Source organism: Eptatretus burgeri, chromosome 14, assembly GCF_056783735.1.
Source record: "Eptatretus burgeri isolate ZD-2024b chromosome 14, Ebu_testis_v1, whole genome shotgun sequence".
Lineage (NCBI taxonomy): Eukaryota > Metazoa > Chordata > Myxini > Myxiniformes > Myxinidae > Eptatretus > Eptatretus burgeri.
In genome coordinates, this window is record NC_140974.1 from 41,823,824 (window position 1) to 41,847,195 (window position 23,372).

General features: G+C 43.4%; 1 protein-coding gene across 5 annotated transcripts in view; it reads left to right on the plus strand.

Annotated features, from left to right (window-relative positions):
- Positions 1-23,372, plus strand: part of SWT1 (SWT1 RNA endoribonuclease homolog) — a 92,818-nt gene that overhangs the window by 61,389 nt on the left and 8,057 nt on the right. For 4 of the 5 annotated variants that reach the window (XM_085854494.1, XM_085854493.1, XM_085854491.1 and 1 more), the window contains 6 exons: positions 1,733-1,777; positions 4,205-4,249; positions 12,645-12,808; positions 12,940-13,041; positions 17,050-17,128; positions 17,437-17,504. In XM_085854494.1, coding sequence (XP_085710620.1) covers positions 1,733-1,777; positions 4,205-4,249; positions 12,645-12,808; positions 12,940-13,041; positions 17,050-17,128; positions 17,437-17,504 — 503 coding nt within the window. Of the gene's footprint in view, positions 1-1,732; positions 1,778-4,204; positions 4,250-12,644; positions 12,823-12,939; positions 13,042-17,049; positions 17,129-17,436; positions 17,505-23,372 lie in introns of those variants that run through there. The other variant, XR_015051163.1, reaches the window with a different exon arrangement.

Genomic DNA, 23,372 nt, shown 5'->3' on the forward strand with positions numbered 1-23,372 from the left:
ACCCACTATTAATCCCTTACGTGATGCAAGATGAAGATTCAAACAACGAAAAGGACGCAGCGAAACGGGGAACAATTGGACAAACACATTTATTCACGGAAGCACGGAAGGCACGTATATTACAGTAAAACAAAGGAACAAAAGCAATACATGTATACGTTTATACAAAGCAAAACACAAGCAAAGAACCAACGCAGATCTACAACCGAATAAGGAAATTCACACAGCAACACTTAAAACAGTTCTACTTCTCAAGAGTGGTGCCACCCACAGACATTTACACAAAACCCCAAAAGGAAAGGAAGTCGCGACTTCCCTGAGCGCGTCGTCCAGCCCTTAGCGACCGCAACTCCGAGTCCCTCCGGCATGGTCCACTGGGTTCGTGCCTCGCGCCTGCACGTGTCGGCCGCCCGACAGCTCGGACGGGATTCTGGAGGAATGGGCCGGGTTTTCGCCGCTATCTCGGTGCAGACGGGGGGGAGATGGCAGGCGCTCCGTCCCACTGGCGGGGTCTCGGGACTGCACCAACTCCGATCGACCCTCCGACCAGGAACAATCACCAGGGACCAGGTTCGACGACCCGTGGCAATTCGATGACCTGCGCCAATTTGACGACCTTCACCCGACCACGACCAGACCCGAACGAACGAACAGAACCTCAACCTCTTCCTCCGAACGAACGAACCATAAGCAGGGACTCTCCAACAACTCTCGACAATTCTCATTCAGGGACAACCGACCAGGGACTCTCCACGCCCACGCCTTTTGTAGGGCCGGGCTCCGCCCTTCGCTCCGCCTCGTGCCCTGCCCCGTTCTTGGCTCCTCCTTCCTTCGAGACGTTTCCAGAAAAATCCTCGAAGCGGGGGGGGGGGCGTTCCTCTCCCCCGGCTGCGTCGCACCGCGCATCCGCCAATCGGGAGAGGACGCGCCACCCCCTCCCCCTTTCTCACTCAGTACGACGAGGGAAGGAAGATTCAGGCGGGAGATATTTAAGCGGGAGTTTTGGGCAGGAGATGCCCCTTCGCACCCTTGTTGCTACTGCCACTCTGCTCCTTTCATCCGTCTCGTGGAGATCGTGACCGCACGGTGCTCGTTGAATGGCGAGTGGCGTAGATGGTGGTAGCGTAGTGAATGGCGTGATTGTTGGCGTCGTGTAGTGAATCGTTGAGATGTTGGTTGTGTCGATTTTCGTTGTTGTTCTTGCACCAAAATAACGACAGCAAAAGAAAAACGACTATCTGAAGAATCGCAGCCCAAATGGATCACATATATTCCCTCTATACAACGGGTTTGGGCTAACTCCACATGGACTTACCGATATATCTCACCTGAGGACCCTTTATGGTGTATTGCGAATTTCCACAACCGTAACAATACTTCCAACAACCTGCAGTTATGCAGAACGGTATTTCATTCAAATAAAGTTCAATGGGGTGGTGCATGAGAGTGGTATTCGGGACTGCTTCTCGAATACTTCAATCACACCAAACTTCTGCATTTTTTTTACGATTGTTAAAATTATTATTTTATTAATATTCAAGTATAGTCCTGTATATACTGTACTAACTTGAACACTGTGCAGGCTATCGTGTTCTGTGAACTCTCTGCTTTAATTATGTTTTTGATTTTTCTCACTCCTCCACCACACTCAGTTTAACATTCATCCAAAGAATAGTATAATTTGTGATGCAGTGCTTAATCCAGCTTGACCTGTGATGCACCAATCCCACAGGTTCTCCTCAAACCAAGATTTAAATGTGGGCAAAGCACCTCAAAGGTAAGTGTCCCACCTTTTGCATCATCCTGTTTGACCAACACAATCTCATCAACTTTCGGTTAATGTTTAGCAGGATCCCAAATGACATAAATAATAATGATTAAATGTTTCAAACGGTTTGCTTTCAGTTGGGAACCAGAGTCAAATCTATGCTCGCCAGCTGAAAGCTTACTCTGAGGACGAAGTTGGTTTCGATGTTGGTTCAAGGCTTTTTGTCAGGTTGATTTTTGCAAATTTTAAGCAAATATTATGAGGCCATCCAGCCCACTGTGCCCACGTATTTCTGCTCATGTCTATATATGCCTCTATCCCAAATGCTTCCAGGTACCTATCCAACTGCAGTTTAAACCCTTCTACTTTTTCAGCTTCTAACACTTTCAGGGAGTCTATTCCAAGCATTATCTAACTTCTGAGTGAAAGACCCCTGCTTAATGTTGGCCCAACTCTCTTGTTATGGCCCCTGGTCCTATCGCTGTCCATTCTTTTGAAAAACTTTTCCATACTTATGCCCTCTATAGTCTGTATGCTTCATTATCTGAAAGGGGAACCCAAATGCTCGGACCACCTTGATGCTAATCTTTCCCTTGATGCCCCACAAAATAGATGTGATGTCTTTTTCCGATTTCCGAATGATAAAGTAGCGTAGGTAAATTTGCGATAAAAAGTCGAATTATTCTTATTCTTATTCTTATTCTTATTCTTATTCTTATTCTTATTCTTATTCTTATTCTTATTCTTATTCTTATTCTTCTTATTATTGTTATTCTTCTTCTTATTATTCTTATTCTTATTATTGTTCTTCTTCTTCTTCTTCTTATTGTTATTCTTCTTATTATTATTATTATTATTCTTATTATTATTCTTCTTCTTCTTATTCTTATTCTTATTATTCTTATTCTTATTCTTCTTCTCTGTGACGTCACACACTGAAGGAGATCACAAGATCCGTACTGTATACGGGTTACATGGTGATATGATTTAACTAAAACCGCAAATAACTTTCGATTTTCCATAAATATGCCGAGTCATTGCGTCCTTGGGACTTGTATTGTAATACAAACCGAGATGGTTTCATGTTGCATCAATGGCCGAAACACCCCATGTTTGCCAGAAATTGGATGAGGTTTGTCTGAAATACCTGAATGTGGATCAGGCTTACAAGATATTAGCTTTTGTGCTCGGAACATGTTACAGAGCACTGGTATAAAACAAAAGAGATGTATCGGTAGATATTGTGGTTATCCACCACGATTGAGAGAGGGTGCCATACCCACAATTATGTGGACAAAAATGGCCGTCACTCAAAACTAGAATACCATCTTCACCCAGTTACCAGCATATGTACACGGACAATTTGAGCGGTGAATCAAACACCTGTTGCCATTACCCGGCAGTTTCCACAAGAGCACCTGAAAATAATTATCTGTTAACAACACAAATTTCTACAAATCAAATGAACCACCATCTATTTATAGTGGAGAGAAAGTACGTATGGATCATCATCTACTCCTCCGAGATTATTTGAACCAGGACTCTAAAACTTTCAGAGCCCCCCTCCCCATCATCCATCACCACACAATACCCACCACCATCCCACACTCACCCCTTCTCCCCACTCCACAGTCTCCATCCTCTGGAGAAGGATATGATGGTGAGACATGTTATGGACACAAATGGTTTCTGGGAAAAGTATAAAGAGGGGCGATCCCATAATATTCTAGACACCTGGTCAGCCTGCTATGTTGGGACAAAGCATTCGTCTCCAATTTTGTCCGTGGTGACGGATTGTGTTGAGCAGTGCCTGTGCTGTCAGGTGATGACTGATATTTCTGCTCGAGTAATATATAAACCGATTTATCAATTAATGCAAAATCGCTCCCTTCTAAACCGTTAATTAAATGGAAAATCAAACCCTACTGAGCTGAAGTGATCATGTGACCGGCATTTTCATCTTCAAGAACGCTTCCGCCTTCTTCCTCTGAATCGCTCGCACAAGACTCAAAACTATACGGCTTCACAAAAAAAAAAATTCCCTTCAAATTAGACCGTAATTAATCCTCAATGGTTTTCAGAAGAAAATAATTGCGTTTGGGTTCCCCTTTAAACATCACAATCCAATCTCCTCATTATTTCCTCCTTTCTAATATATAAAGTTGCTTCAGCCGCTCCGGGTAGTATGAAAATTGAGTCCTTAACCCACCCTACTAAGTTAAATAATAATAAAATATTTTTGGTGTTTGATTTCTGTCCCCTCCCCCCACCCCTGACCAAATAAAATAATGTTGTTTGATTTCTGACCCCCAACCATAATTAAATAACTATTTTCTGGCCCCTCTACCACACCGAGTTTAACATCCATACAAAACAGAGTACAATTTATGATGCAGTGCTTAATCCACCTTGCCCTGTGATGCACCATTCCCACAGGTTCTCGCCAAGCGAAGATTTGAACGCAAGCAAAACACCTCAAAGGTAAGTATCCCAGCTCTGTATTGTCCTGTCTGACCAACACAATCTCACCAACTCAAGGTTAATGTTCAGTAGGATCCCAAATAACATCAATATTTGTGATTAAATGTGTCAAGCTGTGTGCTTTAACACAAAATTCAGTGGCAAACCAGAGTCTAAGCTCTGCTCGCAAGCTCAAAGCTAACTCCAAGGAAGAAGTCGGTAATGATGTCAGTTAGTCTTTTTGTCAGGTTGATTTTTACAAGGAATACGAGGCCATTTGGCTCATCATGCCCATGTATCTCCGCCGACGTCTATGTAACCCTCTTTCCCCAATGCTTTCAGGTACCTATCCCACTGCAGTTTAAATCATTTTACTGTTTAAACTGCCAACACTGCTCCATGGAGAACATTCCATGCATTCACTACCTTTTGAGTGAAAGTCCCCTGCCTAATATCGTTCCAACTCTCCTCTTATGGCCCCTTGTCCTATCGCCATTCATTCTGTTGCAAAACTTTTCCAGACTTATTCCCTCTATAGTCTATAATCTATATGCTTCATCTTAAACATCTCAATCAAATCCACTCTCTTTTTTTTTGGATACTTTGTCGAGGCTTGTATGAGAGCTAACACACAACGCACAGCGAGGGGGGGGGGCATGAGACGAGGGGTGGGAGTGAGGACAAAACAGAAGTAGGGAACAGAGACAGAAGATCTTTGGAAGGGGGAGGGATGGGGTGGGGAACATGGGGTATACAAGATGGATATTACAAGGACTTCCAGGAAGGAAAGCAGCGAATTTGAAGGAGGTGGGTTTTGGGTGGATTAACGGGGGTAGAAAAGATCGAGGATTTGGATGTGGGATGATAAGAGGTTGTGGTGAACAGCTGTTTTGAAGGCCTGGAGGGAAGAATGGGATTGAACAGAGTGAGGGAGTTTATTACAAAGGTGGGGAAAAAAGAGGAATGAAAGAGTGAAGGTGAGCAGTGATTCGTGATTTTGGTAGTTTTACGAGAAGGGGATTGTTGGCGGACCTTGAGCACCCTGCGGAAATATGGTGGGGACAAATCCCAGACAGAGCAGCGGGGGCGAGACTGGAGAGGAGACGGTAGAAGACAGAAAGACCACCGACCTGCCTGCGGTGAGAGAGTGAGAGGTCCAAAGTTTTAGCCTCATTGTAGGAGATGCCAATGATCTGACATGCCTTGGTTTCCAGAGTGTGAAGCCGAGAAAGGTGGGAGGCAGGAGCACCAGCCCAGAGGGGAGAGCAGTACTCCATCAGGTTGTGGACGAAAGCTTTGTATGTGGTCAGGAGCTCAGGTGGGCCAAGGAAGGACTTCGCACGATGGAGGACTCCCAGTCGGTGACTGGCTTTGGAGGCCAGGTTGGAAATGTGGCTTTCCCTGGAAAGGTCATGGCAGATAGTGAGACCCAGAAGCTGGAAAGAAAGGACTTCTTCCAGAGGATTGTTGAGAAAGTAGATTGGGGGGGGGGGGGGGTTCTAAACAGTCCTTTCAGAGAGACAAGGTGAGAGTGTGAGATTTACCTGGATTGAAAGACATGTTCCACGTGTTGGACCAGTTTGTGATTTTATCCAGATCTGCAGTGAGGGAAGAAGCTGCTGCTTGCCGGTCTGAGGAATGACAGATGGAACGGCAGAGGGTGGAGTCATCAGCAAAGAGAGAAAGAGGATTTTCCAGAGAGTCGGAGAGATCATTGATGAAAACCAGAAAAATAACAGGGCCCAGAACACTGCCGTGAACTCCAGCCTGCACAGGAAGAGGGAATGAGAGAACTCCATTTAAGGCCACATGTTGGCTGCGACAGGAGAGGAAGTCTGCGAGCCATGAGTGTAGATGGCCTTGGATGCCATAGGACAAGAGTTTGGTGAGAAGGGCAGGGTGCCAGACCGTGTCAAAAGCACGCGATATGTCTGGGGATATGGCTCTAATTTCATGTCCGGCATTGAGGACCTCCATCCATTGTTGGAAGAGCAGAAGCAGCATATCCAGGGAAGAGTGTCCTAGTCTGAAACCAAATTGATGATCTTGAAATCATGCCATTGGAGAAGAGGAAGGATTTAATGTCTGAAATGATGATAGATTCCATAACCTTGCTGATGATTGGGAGAAGGCTGATTGGTCTGTAGTTGCAGGGATCTGTGTTTGCACCTATTTTATGCAGGGCAGTAATTTTGCTGATTTCCAAGCAGATGGCAGATGACCTTGAACAAATGAGAGGGTGAATAGAACAGACAGAGGGTGAGCAAGAGCAGAAGAGCAGGTTTTTAGGACACGTGGGCTGATGCCGTCTGGACCGGTTGCAGAATCTGAGTCGAGGTTTGACAGCAAGCTCTCACTTTGTCATAAGAAAAGGACACAGAGTCCAGGAACAGCTGGGTGCGACTGGGTAAGGTGGGTGCAGAAAGCGATGGGATTCGGACACAAGATTTTGATGCAAACACTGAGTTTAGGCATTCAGCCTTTTCGCATGCGGTATCAGCAGTGCGGCCATTTGAGGTGAGGGAGGGGATTGAGGGGGAACATACACCAGAAACAGATTTGATTAGATGCCACCAGGATTTGGAGGAGGAGAGGGGTTTGAGAGTTCAGACTTGAGATTAGAAAGATGTTGTTTCCTGGCTCTCCTGAGGGGAGATACACACTTGTTCCGAGCTTTATGGAAGGAACTGAGATTACCCTCAGTTGGGTTTGCTTTCCATGAGGCAAAGGCAAGTTGTTTCAGGACAACTGCGTCGCCACAAGCTTCAGTGAACCAACGGCGGGAGGAAGGGTAGGACAACTGAAGACGAGAGGGGATAAATCTGTGCATGAGGGAGAGCAAGTTTCTTTGAAAAAATTCCCAGGATGAGTTGATGTTGGAGAAAGTAGCGATGGGAGAACAGTCTAGAAGTTTGATGGCTGCTTGCAGACCCTGCCAGTCGGCTTGAATTAAATGCCAGACTCGTCGGCGCTGAGGTGGTTTTCTGATAACAGCCAGAGAGATTTTGCTTTGACAAGCATGTGGTCAGAAGAACCGATTGGAGTGGAGGAAGAACAGCAGATATTTTCAGGGGAATTTGTCAAAATCAGATCCAGAAGAGATAGAGTACCATTGGTTGAGATCCGGGTCGGGAAATTGACCAATTGAGTCACATTATGCTTTGGCTGAGGTGCCATGACAGGTGAGAGAGGTACCCACACCTTGCCAACTGGCGTGTTGACAATTGAAGTCACTATATATTAGGAAGAGGGAGTTCGGATGAGAAGATAGAAGTTGGTCCATGTTTTCGGATTGTGAGGTGTAAATGGAGTCATCATAGTTTGGTGGACTGTACAGTACACACAAAACATGAGGTGGGAGTGGAGAGGAAGCTGTAGCCAGAGGTATTCCTGGGGGTGTAAGGGAGTGTGGGCAGTGCATGGAGAGTGAGGAATAGAGTGTTTGATGAAGAGAGCAACTCCTCCACCAGGACGAGGCTCAGGTCTGTCATTCCGGAGGAGGGAGTAACCAGGGAGAGCTACTTGGGAGTCAGAGACGTCTTGAGGGAGAAAAGTTTCTGTTAGGCAGATGATCACTCATGATCACCTCCTTTATACTGTACTAGCAAGGTATCCATCAGTGACGGGTTCTTACATGTCTTACCTCAAATGAGCAATTTTCTGGAGTGTGTATTGGTAGAAATGGAAATTGAACGTAAAGTGATGATGTGGACCGTGACACTTGGTACATGTTTACCTTATTGAGAATGGCGGTCCGCTCGGAAGAGGAACTATAAGTAGTGATCCAAAATATGTATGTCATGCAAAGCACGATAATTGCGAAACAATAGTTACCATGGAAACAGCAATTTGATAAGTTTGAAATTGTGACCTATCATGTGTTTGCATGATTGAATGTTATGCATAACAAATTTGGTTGACACAATTTCTAATTACTGCCAAATAGGTGTTTTACATATTTTGGATGACATTGACCCTGACCGTTGACTAATTTTGACCAGATTTTATACGCATATACGACACATTCATACAAATAAGCTTTGGAAGTTTCAAACCCCTACAGATCCGATGTGCTGTATATGTACCTCTACCTTGTGGTAACTGTCGACTGTACATCCCAATCTGGACACTCACTGTCCCGCTATCAACCAACATGAACTGTACAGCTCGGTAAGTGGCTTAAGCACTCAAGCAAGCACTCTAACGGAATGCCTGACTTGGCAAGCAATTACCAATTGCCGTCGATACAACTATGCACCTGGAAACGGCCAAGCAATGTCTGAATTGGACAAATCAACACTTTTTAGGAGTCGGAACTGCTGATACTTTCAAATCCGGAGCTTATATTCTGTAATTCTGCTTAAGGCCCAGTCACACCTTGACGTTTTAGCCAGTTTATGCCGATTTTTGGAAAATTTGTCTAAAACGCTGGTACATGTTGAATACGTTATGGGTAAGTTTTGATAACATTGAGAGCATGCTGAAAAACACTGCCATACATCGTTGTACACTGGCTTTAAACGTTGTACTTTTCAGTTGTCCTCAACTTTTCCATGCTTGAAATTTTAAGACTTATGCCAGCGTATGACTCGCACGTTTTTTTTTTTTTTTTTTTTTTTTTTTTTTTTGTATACCTTGGTCGAGGCTCGTATGAGAGCTAACACCCAACTCACAGCAAGGAGGCATGAGACAAGAGGGGCGGGAGTGGAAGGGACAAAACATTGGGGAACAGACACATTAGGTGAACTGTGGAAGGGAGAGGGATGGGACGGGGAACATGGCGAAGAGAAGATGGACATTACATGGACTTTCAGGAAGGAAAGCAGGAGAATTGAAGGAAGTGGGCTTGGGTGGATTATCGGGGGTAGAAAAGATCGAGGATTTGGATGGGAGAAGATAAGAGGTGGTGGTGAACAGCTGTTTTGAAAGCCTGGAGGGAAGAATGGGAAAGAATAGAGTGAGGAAGTTTATTCCAAAGGCGGGAAAAAAGAGGAATGAAAGAGTGAAGATGAGCAGTGATTCGTGATTTTGGTAGTTTTGTTGGCGGACCTTGAGCGCCCTGTGGAAATGTGGTGGGGACAAATCGCAGAGAGAGCAGGGGGGGCAAGGCTGGAGAGGAGTCGGTAGAAGACAGAAAGACCACCGACCAACCTGCGGTGATTGAGTGAGAGGCCCAAAGACTCAGCTTCATTGCGGGAGATGCCAATGATCTTAAATGCCCTGGTTTCGACAGCGTGAAGCCGAGAAAGGTGGGAGGCAGGAGCACCAGCCCAGAGGGGAGAGCAGTACTCCATCAGGCTACGGACAAAAGTTCCGCATAACGCTGGCCATTAGTTGTAGGCACGTCACGCGATCGTTGACACACGTCGACACACGTTACTTGTGAGTTGCTCATAAGTCGAAACACATCAAGGTAATGGTTAGCGTCAGTGTTCCAGACTCCCTGGTTTTATTTTATTTTATTTTTTTTCTTCCTTCCTTCGGTATGATGGTGATTGTGACACTTCGATTTCTAGTGTGGTTATAATATAATATAATTAATAGGCTGCCGCTCAACGATTTAAATCGTAACCGCACTGTACACTGAACACCGTCATACCGAAGAAAAAAAAAAACCGGGAGTCTGGAACACTGACGCTAACCATTACCTTGACGTGTTTTGACTTATGAGTACCTTTCAAGTAACGTGTGTCGATGTGTGTCAACAATTGCATATCGTGCGTACAACTTATTCCCATTGCATGCGGAACGTGTGTCATACGGCAAGTACATCATAAAATTTTCAACATGTTTAAAATTACAAGACTTACTTCACTTACTACGACGTATGATAGCTTACTTTAGCGTTTTATTCACGCATACCAAACCTACCCATACCGTATTCGACGTGCGCCAGCGTTTTAGACTCATTTTTCAGAGGTCGGGCATACGCTGGCAAGATCGCCAAGGTGTGACTGCGATGTTGACACTTCCATTTATCCGGCGGTTATGATTTGAATCGTTGTGCGGCAGCCTTTTAATAACCTATGCCACGTCATCGTCGGTGATGCGTGCAGCGTGCTATGCCTAAGTTAGACTATCGTTGGGTATAGGTTGTGAAGGCCGACAACAGGTTTAGCATTCGTTGGTATAAGTTATCTATAACACAACGAAACGTTCAAAGTCCGTTACTAATACGTTGTGCAAAAGACCAAGTCGTTATGAATACGTCAGAATCTTAAAAAAAAACATCAAAAGTTCAACGTAAGCCAGCGTTTTACATACATTTTAATACGTTGCCATTGCTGGCTAAAACGTCAAGGTGTGACTGGGCCTTTAGTTTGAGATTCTCTCAATGATTCATTTGCACAAATTTAATAAAGCCACAAAAGCTGGCGTCTCCAGGCGTTTATAAGCATTGCAATGTATCCAGTGATTTGTAGCTATGATGAACAGTCATTCAATAATGAGTGAGGAAAGTTGAAAAAAAAAACTTTATCGTGAAGAAATCGTTGCAGTCTGTTCCAAGTCAAAGCATGGTTGAGCAGGCAAAAAACATGGCAGCTTCAGACTCCGGCGAGGTTACCCAGGAAACGCCTTAAAACCCCAGACGGCGAGGTGGTCGATGATCGCCTGATGGATATAATTAAATAAGGCCATTAATTATCTTCAAAAGGGGTATTTTAATTAACCCAAACGCCCAATTCTCAGTCATGCACTTCCTTGGAGTTTTCTTAGTATGCATGGAAAGTTTCAGGCTGCTCGGTTTTATGGTTTTGGTGTTCTGGAGGAGACGCACTGATGCATGCATGTACACACACACACACACACACACACACACACACACACACACACACACACACACACACACACACACACACACACACACACACACCGATGTTTATTAGTACAGTCATGCGCCGCATTACGACGTTTCGGTCAACGACGGACCACATATACGACAGTGGTCCCATAAGATTATAATGGAGATGAAAGATTCCTATCGCCTTGTGATGTCGTAGCGCTGCCAGTCCGCATAAAAGTACAGTATAGCACATACAATTCTGTACAGTACATAATACTTGATAATGATAATAAACAACTACAGTGTTGCCCCGTTATAACGCGATCGTTGAGGTCCATAAAATGTCATCGTGAAAAAAGCAGGGTCACGCTAAATCGGGATTCAAGAAAATCAGCGTTCAAACTGACCCACTGTTGACATAACATCCAAAAACACTCCTATTTTCGCACTATTTGACCCGTTTTTTTCACGTTTACCTCTCGCAAGTAAATTACTTTTGAATTAAAGAATTCCACGAATAAATCGTTGTTATTACAATCGAAATTAAAACACATATTCGTTTTTAGTAAAGCTTTTTATGTTGTTAAAATATTCGCACTGTTCCGAAAATATATCACACAACTGACAGGTGCTCGTTTCTTCATTTGTAAATTATAACATCGATGCAGTGATTATTTATAAAATCCAAATTCTATTTCTTCACCTTTCTATAATCGATGCGAGAGGAGATTGTAAGCAGCCGCTAACAACACACATGGCCGTCATGAACAGCACAAAGGTAAAACTAACGCGTCTTCCGTAAATCGTGGATGTGTGTTACAATTGCCTGCAGTATTAAGTACAGTAACATTCTGTACAGGTTTGTAGCCGAGGAACAATAGGTTATACCATATAGCCTAGGTGTGTCGTAGGCTGTACCATTGAGGTTTGTGTAAGTATACTCTATGTTCGCACAATGACGACATCGTTTAACGGCACATTTCTCAGAACGTATCCCCGTCGTTGAGTGACGCATGACTGTACATCTGACAAATTCCAGCTCACTTTGTCCAATCATGATAGCCCTACTATGACATGGTCAGGTGAAATCGGTTCCTTTTTCTTGAAAACTCTCCATCAAGTGACTTGTGCTATATCTTTTTCTGTTCGTCTTTTTTTTTTTTATTTCCATCCGTCTATCACATTATCTCGTTTAAACGGTTGTGCTGAAATTCACCAAACTTGGTAGCTATGATCACCACATGGCACGAAGGTGCGAGAGCACTCTCAATTTTGGCCCTGCCCCCTGGGGCAATGTCAAAAGGCCAAATACCAAGATATGGAATTACCTTTTTAAAATAAATATTGTATATGCAATCAACATTGAGGGACACATGAAACATGTAACAATTTTTTGCAGATTTGACCCCTGGTTTGTGCCCCAGGGGTGTGGACTTTGGGTCACAGGGGTCAAAATGGAAAAAAAATTAACTCAAAATTTGATATTGGGCCATTCCTCATGCAACTTTTTGCCATCTTTCAACTTTGCTTTCGATGGGAAGTGTAGGGATTTTCAGTGGTTCTGCTATCGACTTTGCTCTTGTTACTTTTTGTGATTGTTTTTCACCCTTTTTTTTGTGTTTTGTTTTCAAGGCTCAAAATAACAGCAGCACTGGATCACATTTACCAAGTGACCAACCAACACAGTTGATGAGCTTGTCACAGCCAGGATGTGGTAGTACCAATGAATATGTTGCTGGTGGTACTGATCCTTGGGTGGTGTTTGAGGAGATCTGGGCAGCACTCCTTAACTTGACGTGAGAATTACAAGGTTAAATTTGCAGATCACTTTTCCTGATTATTGTTGTTATTATTATTATTATTATTATTATTATTATTATTATTATTTTGTCTATTACTCACTGCTGCACTCTCTTTTTATGCTCAGATCTCACCTGTCTGCTGTCACATACGAGTCTATCCAAGTGCCTTTTGAACATTTGCATAGTCTGACATGTGCTGTCAATTCCTTGCTTCTCAGCTTGCACAGGTTTGTATCTTTAAGTGGTCATGAGTATGAATAATATCCCTCAGAACGTGACTGTTATTGCTTTATGCACCCCCTTTATAGTTAGTTAAGAAAGCATTGTTAAGAAAGTACTCGTTTTCCCGAACCTTTCATAATTTTCTTTCCTGAACCAAATTTTATCATAAGTTGAAGATGAAGATTCCTTGATCCAATTTTTAGCAGGTGTAATTGCAAAAGAGTAACGACAGCTCAGTTTTCGCTTTCAGGGATCTTGTTCTTTCTTAAAGTTTCCCTTCCCCACGACACTGGGAATGCTTCTTCTTCTCGTCTATTCTCCTTTATTATATCACCCCTCCACCTCCTTATCATGGAAATCCCATCGTCAAGCTTCTTCACCCATCAAAACATTTTAGCTGCTTCACTTCCCTCCCCTCCTCAAGGGGTAGCGACTACTCTCTTTTGTCCAATCCAGACTTCTTCTTCAGACCTCATCCTTCAGACCTCAGATGTCTGCTGCTCTGTTCTTGAGCAGTCAAGTCTGGGCCTCATCTTCAACCCATGAAAGCTGATCCTGCTCTCCACAGTTGATCTTGTCCCTCTCTTGCTGACTGTTTCCTCAAGGAGAGATTCTGAATCTCACAGCTGAGTGAGCCTGGAGGATGGGGGGGGGGAGGGAGTGGGGTTGGCCTGCTTCTTTTACTTTGTTTCAGTTTTCCGGATGCTCTCAGATGCAAGCTCTCTGGCAAAGGAGAAGCGAGGGCATGAGCTCCTCACGATTGTCGTAGGCATCTGTTGGGCCAATATCTGACACAGGCAAACATGATGTCACAAGGGTGTAATGACAGTTAATTCCGAACAGTGAAAGTTAGGATTTTTCTCCAGTAGAGGGTTGGGGAATGTTTCAATATGACCAAAGGACTCCTGGCAAGTGCCATAGCTGGTGAGAGAGAGGTCCCAACACCCAGCCGATTTGCATGGTGACAATTAAAATTGCCACATATGAGGAAGAGAGAGAGTTGGAATGAGTGGTTAAAAGATTGTCCATGTTGTCTGAGAGAGAGGTATGTGGAGGACAGTACAACAAACAGACAAACAAGAGTTGGCAGCAGAGGGGAAGTCACATCCACAAGTACTCCTTTGGATTGGGAGGTGTAAGATCAGTCCAAGGCCAGTGAGAAATCGAATTCTTGAAGTAAAGTACAACTCTGCTGCAAGGGTAAGGTTCAGACCTGTCAAATCGATGAAGATTTTATCACAAAGGCGCCAGGGATGTCCTATGTTTGGAACGATTCTCTTAAGCCGATGTCTGGTTTATCTCGCAGTGGCCTGGATTGAGAGATTTGTCAGGATGGAGAGGAAACCTTGGAAGGTTGAGGTCCATTCAGTTAGGGAGATGGGAAGAGGCATTGGGAGAGTGCAGAACAGGGAGGTTTTGAGGGAGCTGTGAGAGGCAAGCTTTGAGGGGGTGGTGTGAGACTAAAAATACACACACACACACACACACACACACACACACACACACACACCTTATTTAACAAGAAACAAGGCATGAAGAGCCTCACAAATATCGTACACAAACCAAAGTATCGAGATGGTTGCCATGGCAACAGATTTCAGCCAATCACAGCTGTGATCTAATCAGGTTGAGATATTGTCATGAGGAATACTTATCTCCAATATGAAAGCTAAATGCGGAATGGTTTTTGAAATATTGTGCACACAAATGTACAGACAGATGTACATTTGGTATTTGATGTTTATTGAGGGTGCTGTCGATTAACTCTCCTACTTTTCATTTCATGGAGCAGGGGGGGGGGGGATCTTTTAAAATCCACCAACGCAGGCGAGCAGATAGACACGCAGCTTAATACCCACCCAAGGAAGCACACTTTGTGATTTAACACCCTGCCTGGGAAACCCTAATAATAATCAGGTTGGGAATTGAGTCCCATGCAGCAGGCAGGCTCTCGGTCAGTGGCCAACGCAGCATGTTTTTTTTGTCTCAAGTGAGGCTCGTTGAAGAACTAGAACACTGAATGGATCAGGACGCAACAGAACAGCAGAGAGATAGGGGAGAAACACGGACAGCAGAGTGGAAGGACAAAAAATCACTTTGGCAAAGGCTTATCCTGGTCTCCTCTTTCCATAAAACTTTGTTCCCGAACTCTACTGGTTCACCTTTGTTGTTCTTGGCACATTCTAATCTGGCGTTTCTATTGTTGTTGCTGATGAGAGGTTTGCATCTTGTGGCGTAGCCTTTGTAATTCTACTGTCGAAGTCTTCTACGAACGGTAGATTGTGATACTTTCACCCCTGCACTCTGGAGGTTGTTGGTGATGTCACTGACAGTTGTTTTGGGGTTTTTCTTCACAGCTTTGATTATTTTTCTGTCATCAACTGCAGTTCTTTTCCTTGGCCAACCTTGCCGTTGTCTATTGCAAAGTACACTCGTGCTTTCTTTTTCGAGATATTCCAAGTTGTTATATTTGCTATCCCCAATATTTGTACGATACTTCTAATTGAATTCTTCTGTTCTTTCAACTTTCAAATTGCTTGCTTTTCTTTCAAATTACTTGTTCAATGGTCTTAATGTTGGTTTATGCCTACTGATTCCAAAGCAGACTCCCAAGGCAAAAGCAAAGGCTAAAACCCAAACTAGACATTCGCAGCTCTTGGATGTGTGAACAATCACTGCAATAAGAAACACCTGTCAATCATTTGTTCCACGACTTGTGCTTGCCTAGAATGGGGGGACAGAACATAAAAAGTGATGTTGTTCTGCAGTGGTGAAACATATATGCATCGAAATACCAAGAAATAAAAGCTGTCCCTCTGTACTCTTGCCTCATATTAATCTTTTGATCTCAAATCCAAATTTCTTGAGTATATAGCAATAATAAATTTGACTTCACTGTTCCAATACTTAGGAAGGGCACTATATTGGTTCACGAAAAAAAAATTCACGAAAAAAATAAGTGACCACTATATTCGTTATTGTTGTGTGTCTCTCTGTATGTATGTCTGTCTGTCTGTCTGTCCCGAGCATAGCTCCGTGGGTTTTGATCCGATCCTGATAAAATTTTGGTGGGAGGTTTATATCATGATCTAGTTGTGTTTTCCTGAAAATGGGCGTGGTGCGCCCATTATGGGCGGAGCCACGCCCAAAAATCGTGTTTTTAGGGGGTAGCCGATTTCAATTTGCATCTTCTCCTAGGGGGTTTGTCGAATCTGAAAGGGGTTTCAGCATTTGGTTAGCCCAATGGCACCTGCATAGCCCCACGGAGCTCAATATTTTTTTTTTCATTTTCGTCCCAAGGTCACGAACTTAGAAAATTTCGAATTTTGACAAAAATCATACGACTGCCCAAACTTTGAGAGCTCGGATGACAATATTTTTTATGCATAATCTTGAGGTCATTCCCCACCTAAAGTCTTGAAACCATTTTGCTCTATCTCGAACACCGTGCCCGTGGCGCCCCCTTCAAGTTTGTTTTTTTACGCTGATTTCATCAAAGTATGGATAATTAAATCCGAGGAGTGCGAAATGCCATATAGCCGATATGACGTTATATTGTTCCTGGAATGTTCCAGAGGAAGTTTTGCACCAAAGGTCATAATCCTTGACCTTTGACCTTTAAAGTTCACAAAGGTCAAATTTTTAAAGTTGTGGGAATCGAACCGGGTTTTCGACCTTCTTCGACGAACTAACTCCAATAAGCTATAGCACGTATCCTGTTTCCTTATTTTAATGTCCACAACATTGTTTTGTGACCTTTAAAGGTTATGCAAAGGTCAAATTTTTAAAGTTGTTGAACGAAACCGGGTTTTCAACATTTTGCAGCTAATACCCTGTCACTCGTACCACATCATGTTGATCATTTTTATAACTTGGTCAAAAATTATCACATTGTCTCATCCTTGACTTCTGAAACAATCTACATCGTCAAATACCGCTTGTGAACCATCGTCGTCTTCAGACTTGTCTGTCCTTATTGCTGCGAAATCCATCCTCATGTTTATTTCTTGCAGGGTGGTTTTGGAGCAGGGGGTTGGTGATGGTTTAAGTGAACTGCAGTTTTGTCTTCTAACTATGCTTCGTTCCCCACTGGTAAGACTTTTATACTGGTCTTTGTAGAGCAAGCATGTCATATAGCACCTTTAGTCCTGTAAGTCTTGCTGAGGGTTTGGTTGGCCTGTGCATTCTATGAATATGCTACGAACATGTCTTGCTGGTATATGGATGCATTTTCGGCAACCTTTTCTCAATAAGAATTGACATCACGGCTCCATTTGTATATATGTAAGTAACACTTGTTATCCCATGTCGGTAATGCTGTGTAATATGAACACTAAAACCGTTCTCAAATGTTCGACTTCCTTTTATCAAAATGATTTTGTTGACTTGTCCATTTTCAGCTTTCGCTCCATCCACATGATGTCTCACAAGCCAGCCTTCAAAAGTGTTTCTCACCAAGTCACAACCTGTGAGTCCTTCTCTGGGAGGTTACCTTGGCAAGTAGAGTTAACCTATGATCTTAACAAGCATAGCAATTGGCCTGCAAACAAAATGTTGGTTCACGAAAAAATATTTTCACGAAAAAAATAAGTGACCACGATATTCGTTATTGGTGTGTGTGTCTGTCTGTCTGTCTGTCTGTCTGTCTGTTTGTCTGTCCCGAGCATAGCTCCGTGGGTTTTGATCCGATCCTGATAAAATTTTGGTGTGAGGTTTATATCATGATCTAGTTGTGTTTTCCTGAAAATGGGCATGGTGCGCCCATTATGGGCGGAGCCACGCCCAAAAAACGTGTTTTTATGGGGTAGACAATTTCAATTTGCATCTTCTCCTCAGGGTTTTGTCAAATCTGACAGGGGTTTCGGTATTTGGTTAGCCCAATGGCACCTGCATAGCCCCACGGAGCTCGATTTTTCATTTTCGTCACAAGGTCACGAACTTAGAAAATTGCGAATTTTGACATAAAAATCATACGACCACCCAAACTTTGAGAGCTGGGATGACAATATTTTTTATGCATAATCTTGAGGTCATTCCCCACCTAAAGTCTTGAAACCATTTTGCTCTATCTCGAACACCTTGCCCGTGGCGCCCCCTTCAAGTTTGTTTTTACGCTGATTTCATCAAAGTATGGATAATCCGAGGAGTGCGAAATGCCATACAGCCTATATGACGTTATATCGTTCCTGGAATGTTCCAGAGGAAGTTTTGCACCAAAGGTCATCATCCTTGACCTTTGACCTTTAAAGTTCACAAAGGGCAAATTTTCAAAGTTGTGGGAATCGAACCGGGTTTTCGACCTTCTTCGACGAATTAACTCAAATAAGCTATAGCACGTATCCTGTTTCCTTATTTTAATGTCCAGAACATTGTTTTGTGACCTTTAAAGGTTATGCAAAGGTCATTTTGAAAGTTGTTGAACGAAACCGGGTTTTCGACATTTTGCAGCTCATACCTGTCAAGAAGTCAATAACTTGTCACTCGTACCACATCATGTTGATCATTTTTATAACTTGGTCAAACATTATCACATTGTCTCATCCTTAACTTCTGAAACTATCTACATCGTCAAATACTGCTCGTGAATCATTGTCGTCTTCAGACTTGTTATTATTATTATTATTATTATTATTATTATTATTATTATTATGGTACCAAGCCTTTCAGGCTGGGTAACCTATAGTTTTTCTTCTGTTTATTATTACTTCCGCCACCGAAGGTGAAGGAAGTTGTTTTCACCCCTTTCTGTCTCTTTGTGTGTTTTTTTGTGTGAAGGATATCTCGTTGTGCACGGATCCGGATGAAATTTTGTGGATAGGTTGGGTTTGTGAGAAGGACGAACTGATTAGATTTTGGTGAAGATCCAGATCCGACTACTCGAATTTTTAAAGTGATTCTTCAGCATTGAGAGATCGTGCTCAACCGATATATAGCATGATATCTCAAAAAGTTGTGGACAGATTCGGACGAAACGTGGTGGACAGGTTGGGTGTGTCGCAGGGACGAATTGATTCGATTTTGGTGAAGATCCAAATCCAGATCTTGACACGATAATTATTTAATTTTTTAAGTGGTACTTCACCATTGAGAGATTGGGCCAAGAACGATATCATACAGTATAGTATGATATTTCAAAAATATAATGGGCCCGTTATGTTCTTGTGGATCAGGCATTATGTTGGCGGAGATATGCATTCTACTGAGTGGCCTTCAAGTTTAAATTGTCATTTGTTTATTTCTGGCTGCCGCCCACCTTCGTTTATATTTTCTCGAAGCCCATGAACCAAACCACCCTGCCCCCTCCCCTTTTCTCATTGGCCTTTAGTTAAAACCGCGATCGTGGAACCCATCACAGCATTTTCCAGGAACCAAACCCCTGTGATATTTCAGGGTTTACCGTATATAGTTTTTAACCCTATCATTCAATGGTGAAGAATCACTTAGTTGAGTATCCAGATCTACACTGAAATCTAATCAATTCAGCTTTGTCACACACCCAACCTGTCCACCAAATTTCATCCAAATCTGTGTATGAGCAGGGTAGCTCAAAAGGTTATGGACAGACGGGAGTGAAAACAATCTCCGTCCACCTTCGGCGGCGGAGGTAAAAAGTAGAAAAACAAGTCATTAAAAAAAAAAAATTTTCTTCATATAATAGTATGTCGGGAGAATTTGCCAAAAATAATGTAAGCAAGGTGGGGATGGTCACAAAAAATGATCCGGTGAAACCATCCCTACATCTTTATTTGAATCATGTTTGTTACCTCTCCATCCATTTGCAATGATAGTACATGTTTGTTTCCATGTCGGAATTTGACCAGCACGGTATTGAAACGTTAACACAAACCTTGAAAAGGCACATACTTCAGGTTCCCAGCAATATACCGGGAAAGTTTCAATTAGATCGGACCAGTGGTTGTCGAGAAACAGCAGACACACACACACACACACACACACACACACACACACACACACACACACACACACACACACACACACACACACACACACACACACACACACACACACACACACACACACACACACACACACACACACACACACACACACACTAGCGAGTATTGTTTGTACGCAAGGCCATTATTCAAAGGATGTAGGGATGGATTCACATGATCTCTTGTGAACATCCCAACCTTGTTTACTTACATTTTGGCAAATCATCCCTACATCCTTTAACAGTTTTTGAGTAAATTTTTTTTTTATTTTGTTTTTACAGTTTTTTTTTACAGCCTCCACTGATGAAGTCACCAGAGGCATTATGTTCTCGGGTTGTCTGTCCGTCCGTCCTAATTTTCTGTTTTCTCTGCAACTCCTTATCTGATTGACACGGAATTTTCATCATAGATGCGACTACTCATGATAATTGTGATGTCATAGGTTATGTGGTTTGGCAGCCATGTTAGAAAACAGAAAAAACTTTGGACCTTTATATCCGAAACCACTCTGAAAAAAATTGAAACTTCACACATGTAAAGTACTCCTCATGGGAAATAAGTGATTTTTATTATTATTATTATTATTATTATTATTATTATTCGTTTTATATATATTTTTTGACTGTCATAGGTGGCTTCATTATGACATCATAATTGCAAACATCAAACGCTTTATCCGATAAGTATGAAAAATTTTAAGGGTCATCGAGAGCTAAATTGTATGGTGATGGGGGGTGGGGGGTTATGACATCATCTGCCCCGTGGTTCGGCAGCCATACTCAACACACACATGTATGTATATATATATATATATATATATATATATATATATATATATATATATATATATATATATATATATATATATATATATATATATATATGAATATATATGTATGTGTATATATGTGTATGCCTGGTGTTGGCTTAATGGTTAGGGTAGTGGGCTTGGGATCCTGGGGTCCTGAGTTCAAATCCCGCTCAGCTGTTGAATTAACACCAGGTGGGGTTGACTCTGCCTGTCATCCTTCCGAGGTCGGCAAAATGAGTGCCAGCATGCTGGTATACTGTGTCGGAGTGGCGACCCGTCCAGGATTGTTCCCAATAGCCAAGGAGACTGCTTCGGCGGCACCAACGCTCTGCACAGAGTATGGTCCTAATGGATGGATGGATATATGTGTATATATATGTATATGTATGTATGTATATATGTATATATATATATATATATATATATATATATATATATATATATATATATATATATATATATATATATATATATATATATATATTGTTACGGATTCGCGCCCGCCGGCGTGCTGACGGCCACGTAACTCGAATCGCGGCACGTCGCCCACCGGACGGACAATCCAGTCGTGACCCTCTCGGACTAACGCCGGGAACCAGTCACGGGTGGACCTTTCGGTCTCACCGCGATCGAGCCAATCAGCCCCCGCGTCGGATAGGGTTGCTCGCCAAATTCGACCTACCTAAGTACCCACACGGAGGGTAGACCGGGCGATCGCACCTCGCCGCAGGTCGACTTCGGACACGGGCCACTTAAGCGACCCGTTCCGTACTATCGGGATAACCGAGCGGTGTTATTCGTCGACCTCGACGGTTCGATTAATTATCGGGCGTATTCAGCCCACTACCAACCCTTTATGTGAAGCAAGATGAGGATTCAATGAAAGAAATGACGAAGCGAAGCGGGAAACAGTTCAACACAAAGCACATTTATTCGCGATGAACGGAAAGTGCACATATACAATTCCACCAAAAGCACATAGAAAAGAAAAGAAACACAATGCAATTTTACACAAAAAGCAAATGCGACAATGCAGATCTAATACCGATTACGCGAGCACACGGCAACACTTATACAATTTTACTTCACAGACGGCGCCGACAACACATACCCAAAACCAAGGAAAAGAACACCCTCAAAGATGAGGCGGGCCTGAGGCCGAGACCGGGTCGGGCCTACCCGTCTGGTGATGAGACGCGGAGCGGCGATGGTGCCTCAACTCCGCGGGCCTCGCGGGCAGTGTCTGGTAGGGGGTGGGAAAGGGGCCCCCTTGGTCGCACTATCTCAGCGCGGGGGGAAACAGGAGGGGGTTGCTGATGCTCGGGGTATAGAGGATTTCTACTCTGCCTCGAGTCCCGCGACGAGCGTCTCCACCTCGGCCAGGTCGCGCCGTCGGCCTCCCTGGTGTGCAGCTCCCTGCACGACGCGAGCACCCCCTCGTCTGCCCTCGCCGCCTCTCCACAGCTCCGTCCCCTCCGCTCCGACTCCAACGCACACGACGACGACCAACTCCTTCTTGCTTCTTCTTCCCAACTCCACCGACTGCGAAGTCTTAACTCTTTCTTCATTTGACTGACGAACATGGTCGCTTATATAAGCCCCGTGGCTTCGCTCTCTCTCATCTTTGACCCCCTGCCTTCGACCTTTCACCTCGCTCCCCATTGGCCCGAGAAAAAGTGGGCGTGAATGCTTTTTGATCCATAAATTTGCATATAGCGACCGCCCTCCAACGCCCTGGAGGCGGGGCCAAATCGCCCCTCGCTCACCGATTGGACGGAACAAAAGTGGGCGTGTGTCGTTTTTGATCCGTTTTTGAAGTGGAAAATCCGTGGTTTTGTACACGCTGTTCGGCGCGCGCCCTGCACGAGTCCAACACCGGTACCCACAAGCGGCGCAAGAACGGTGGCGATGCGACGGTTGCGAGGTGTGACGTGAAGCGGCGCCGCGGTGGGTGGTTGATGTTGTGGTTGTAACAATGGCGGTTGGTCCAAATTAAAGATAGTAAAAGAAAAACGGCTATCCTGAAGAGTCGCAGCACGCATAAATGACATGTATTCCCACTCGACAACGGGTTTGGGCCTAACTACACATATACTTACCGAGATATCTCACCTAAGGGACCTGAATGGTGGTTTGCGAATTTGGTAACCACAACAATATATATATAATATATATATATATATATATATATATATTATATATATATATATATATATATATATATATATATATATATATATATATATATATATATATATATATATATATATATATATATATATATATAGTTACGGCTGTGGAAATTCGCAGAACACCATATAACTCCGTGTTCAGTTCGATTTCCCCACCGTTGTTTTATGGGAATTATTCGTGTCAACAGAGCTGTGAATCTTCAGGTAGACCTTTTTCTTTACTATCGTTATTTTGGACCAACCGCTTCACACCAACCATCACCACCACCAACAACCGCTTCCCACAACCCTCATTACCACCCCACCGCGTTTCCACCTCGGCACACGGTTGCCAGAGGCCTGGCCTTCGTCGAGGGAAAGCAGGCAGCCCCCGTTCC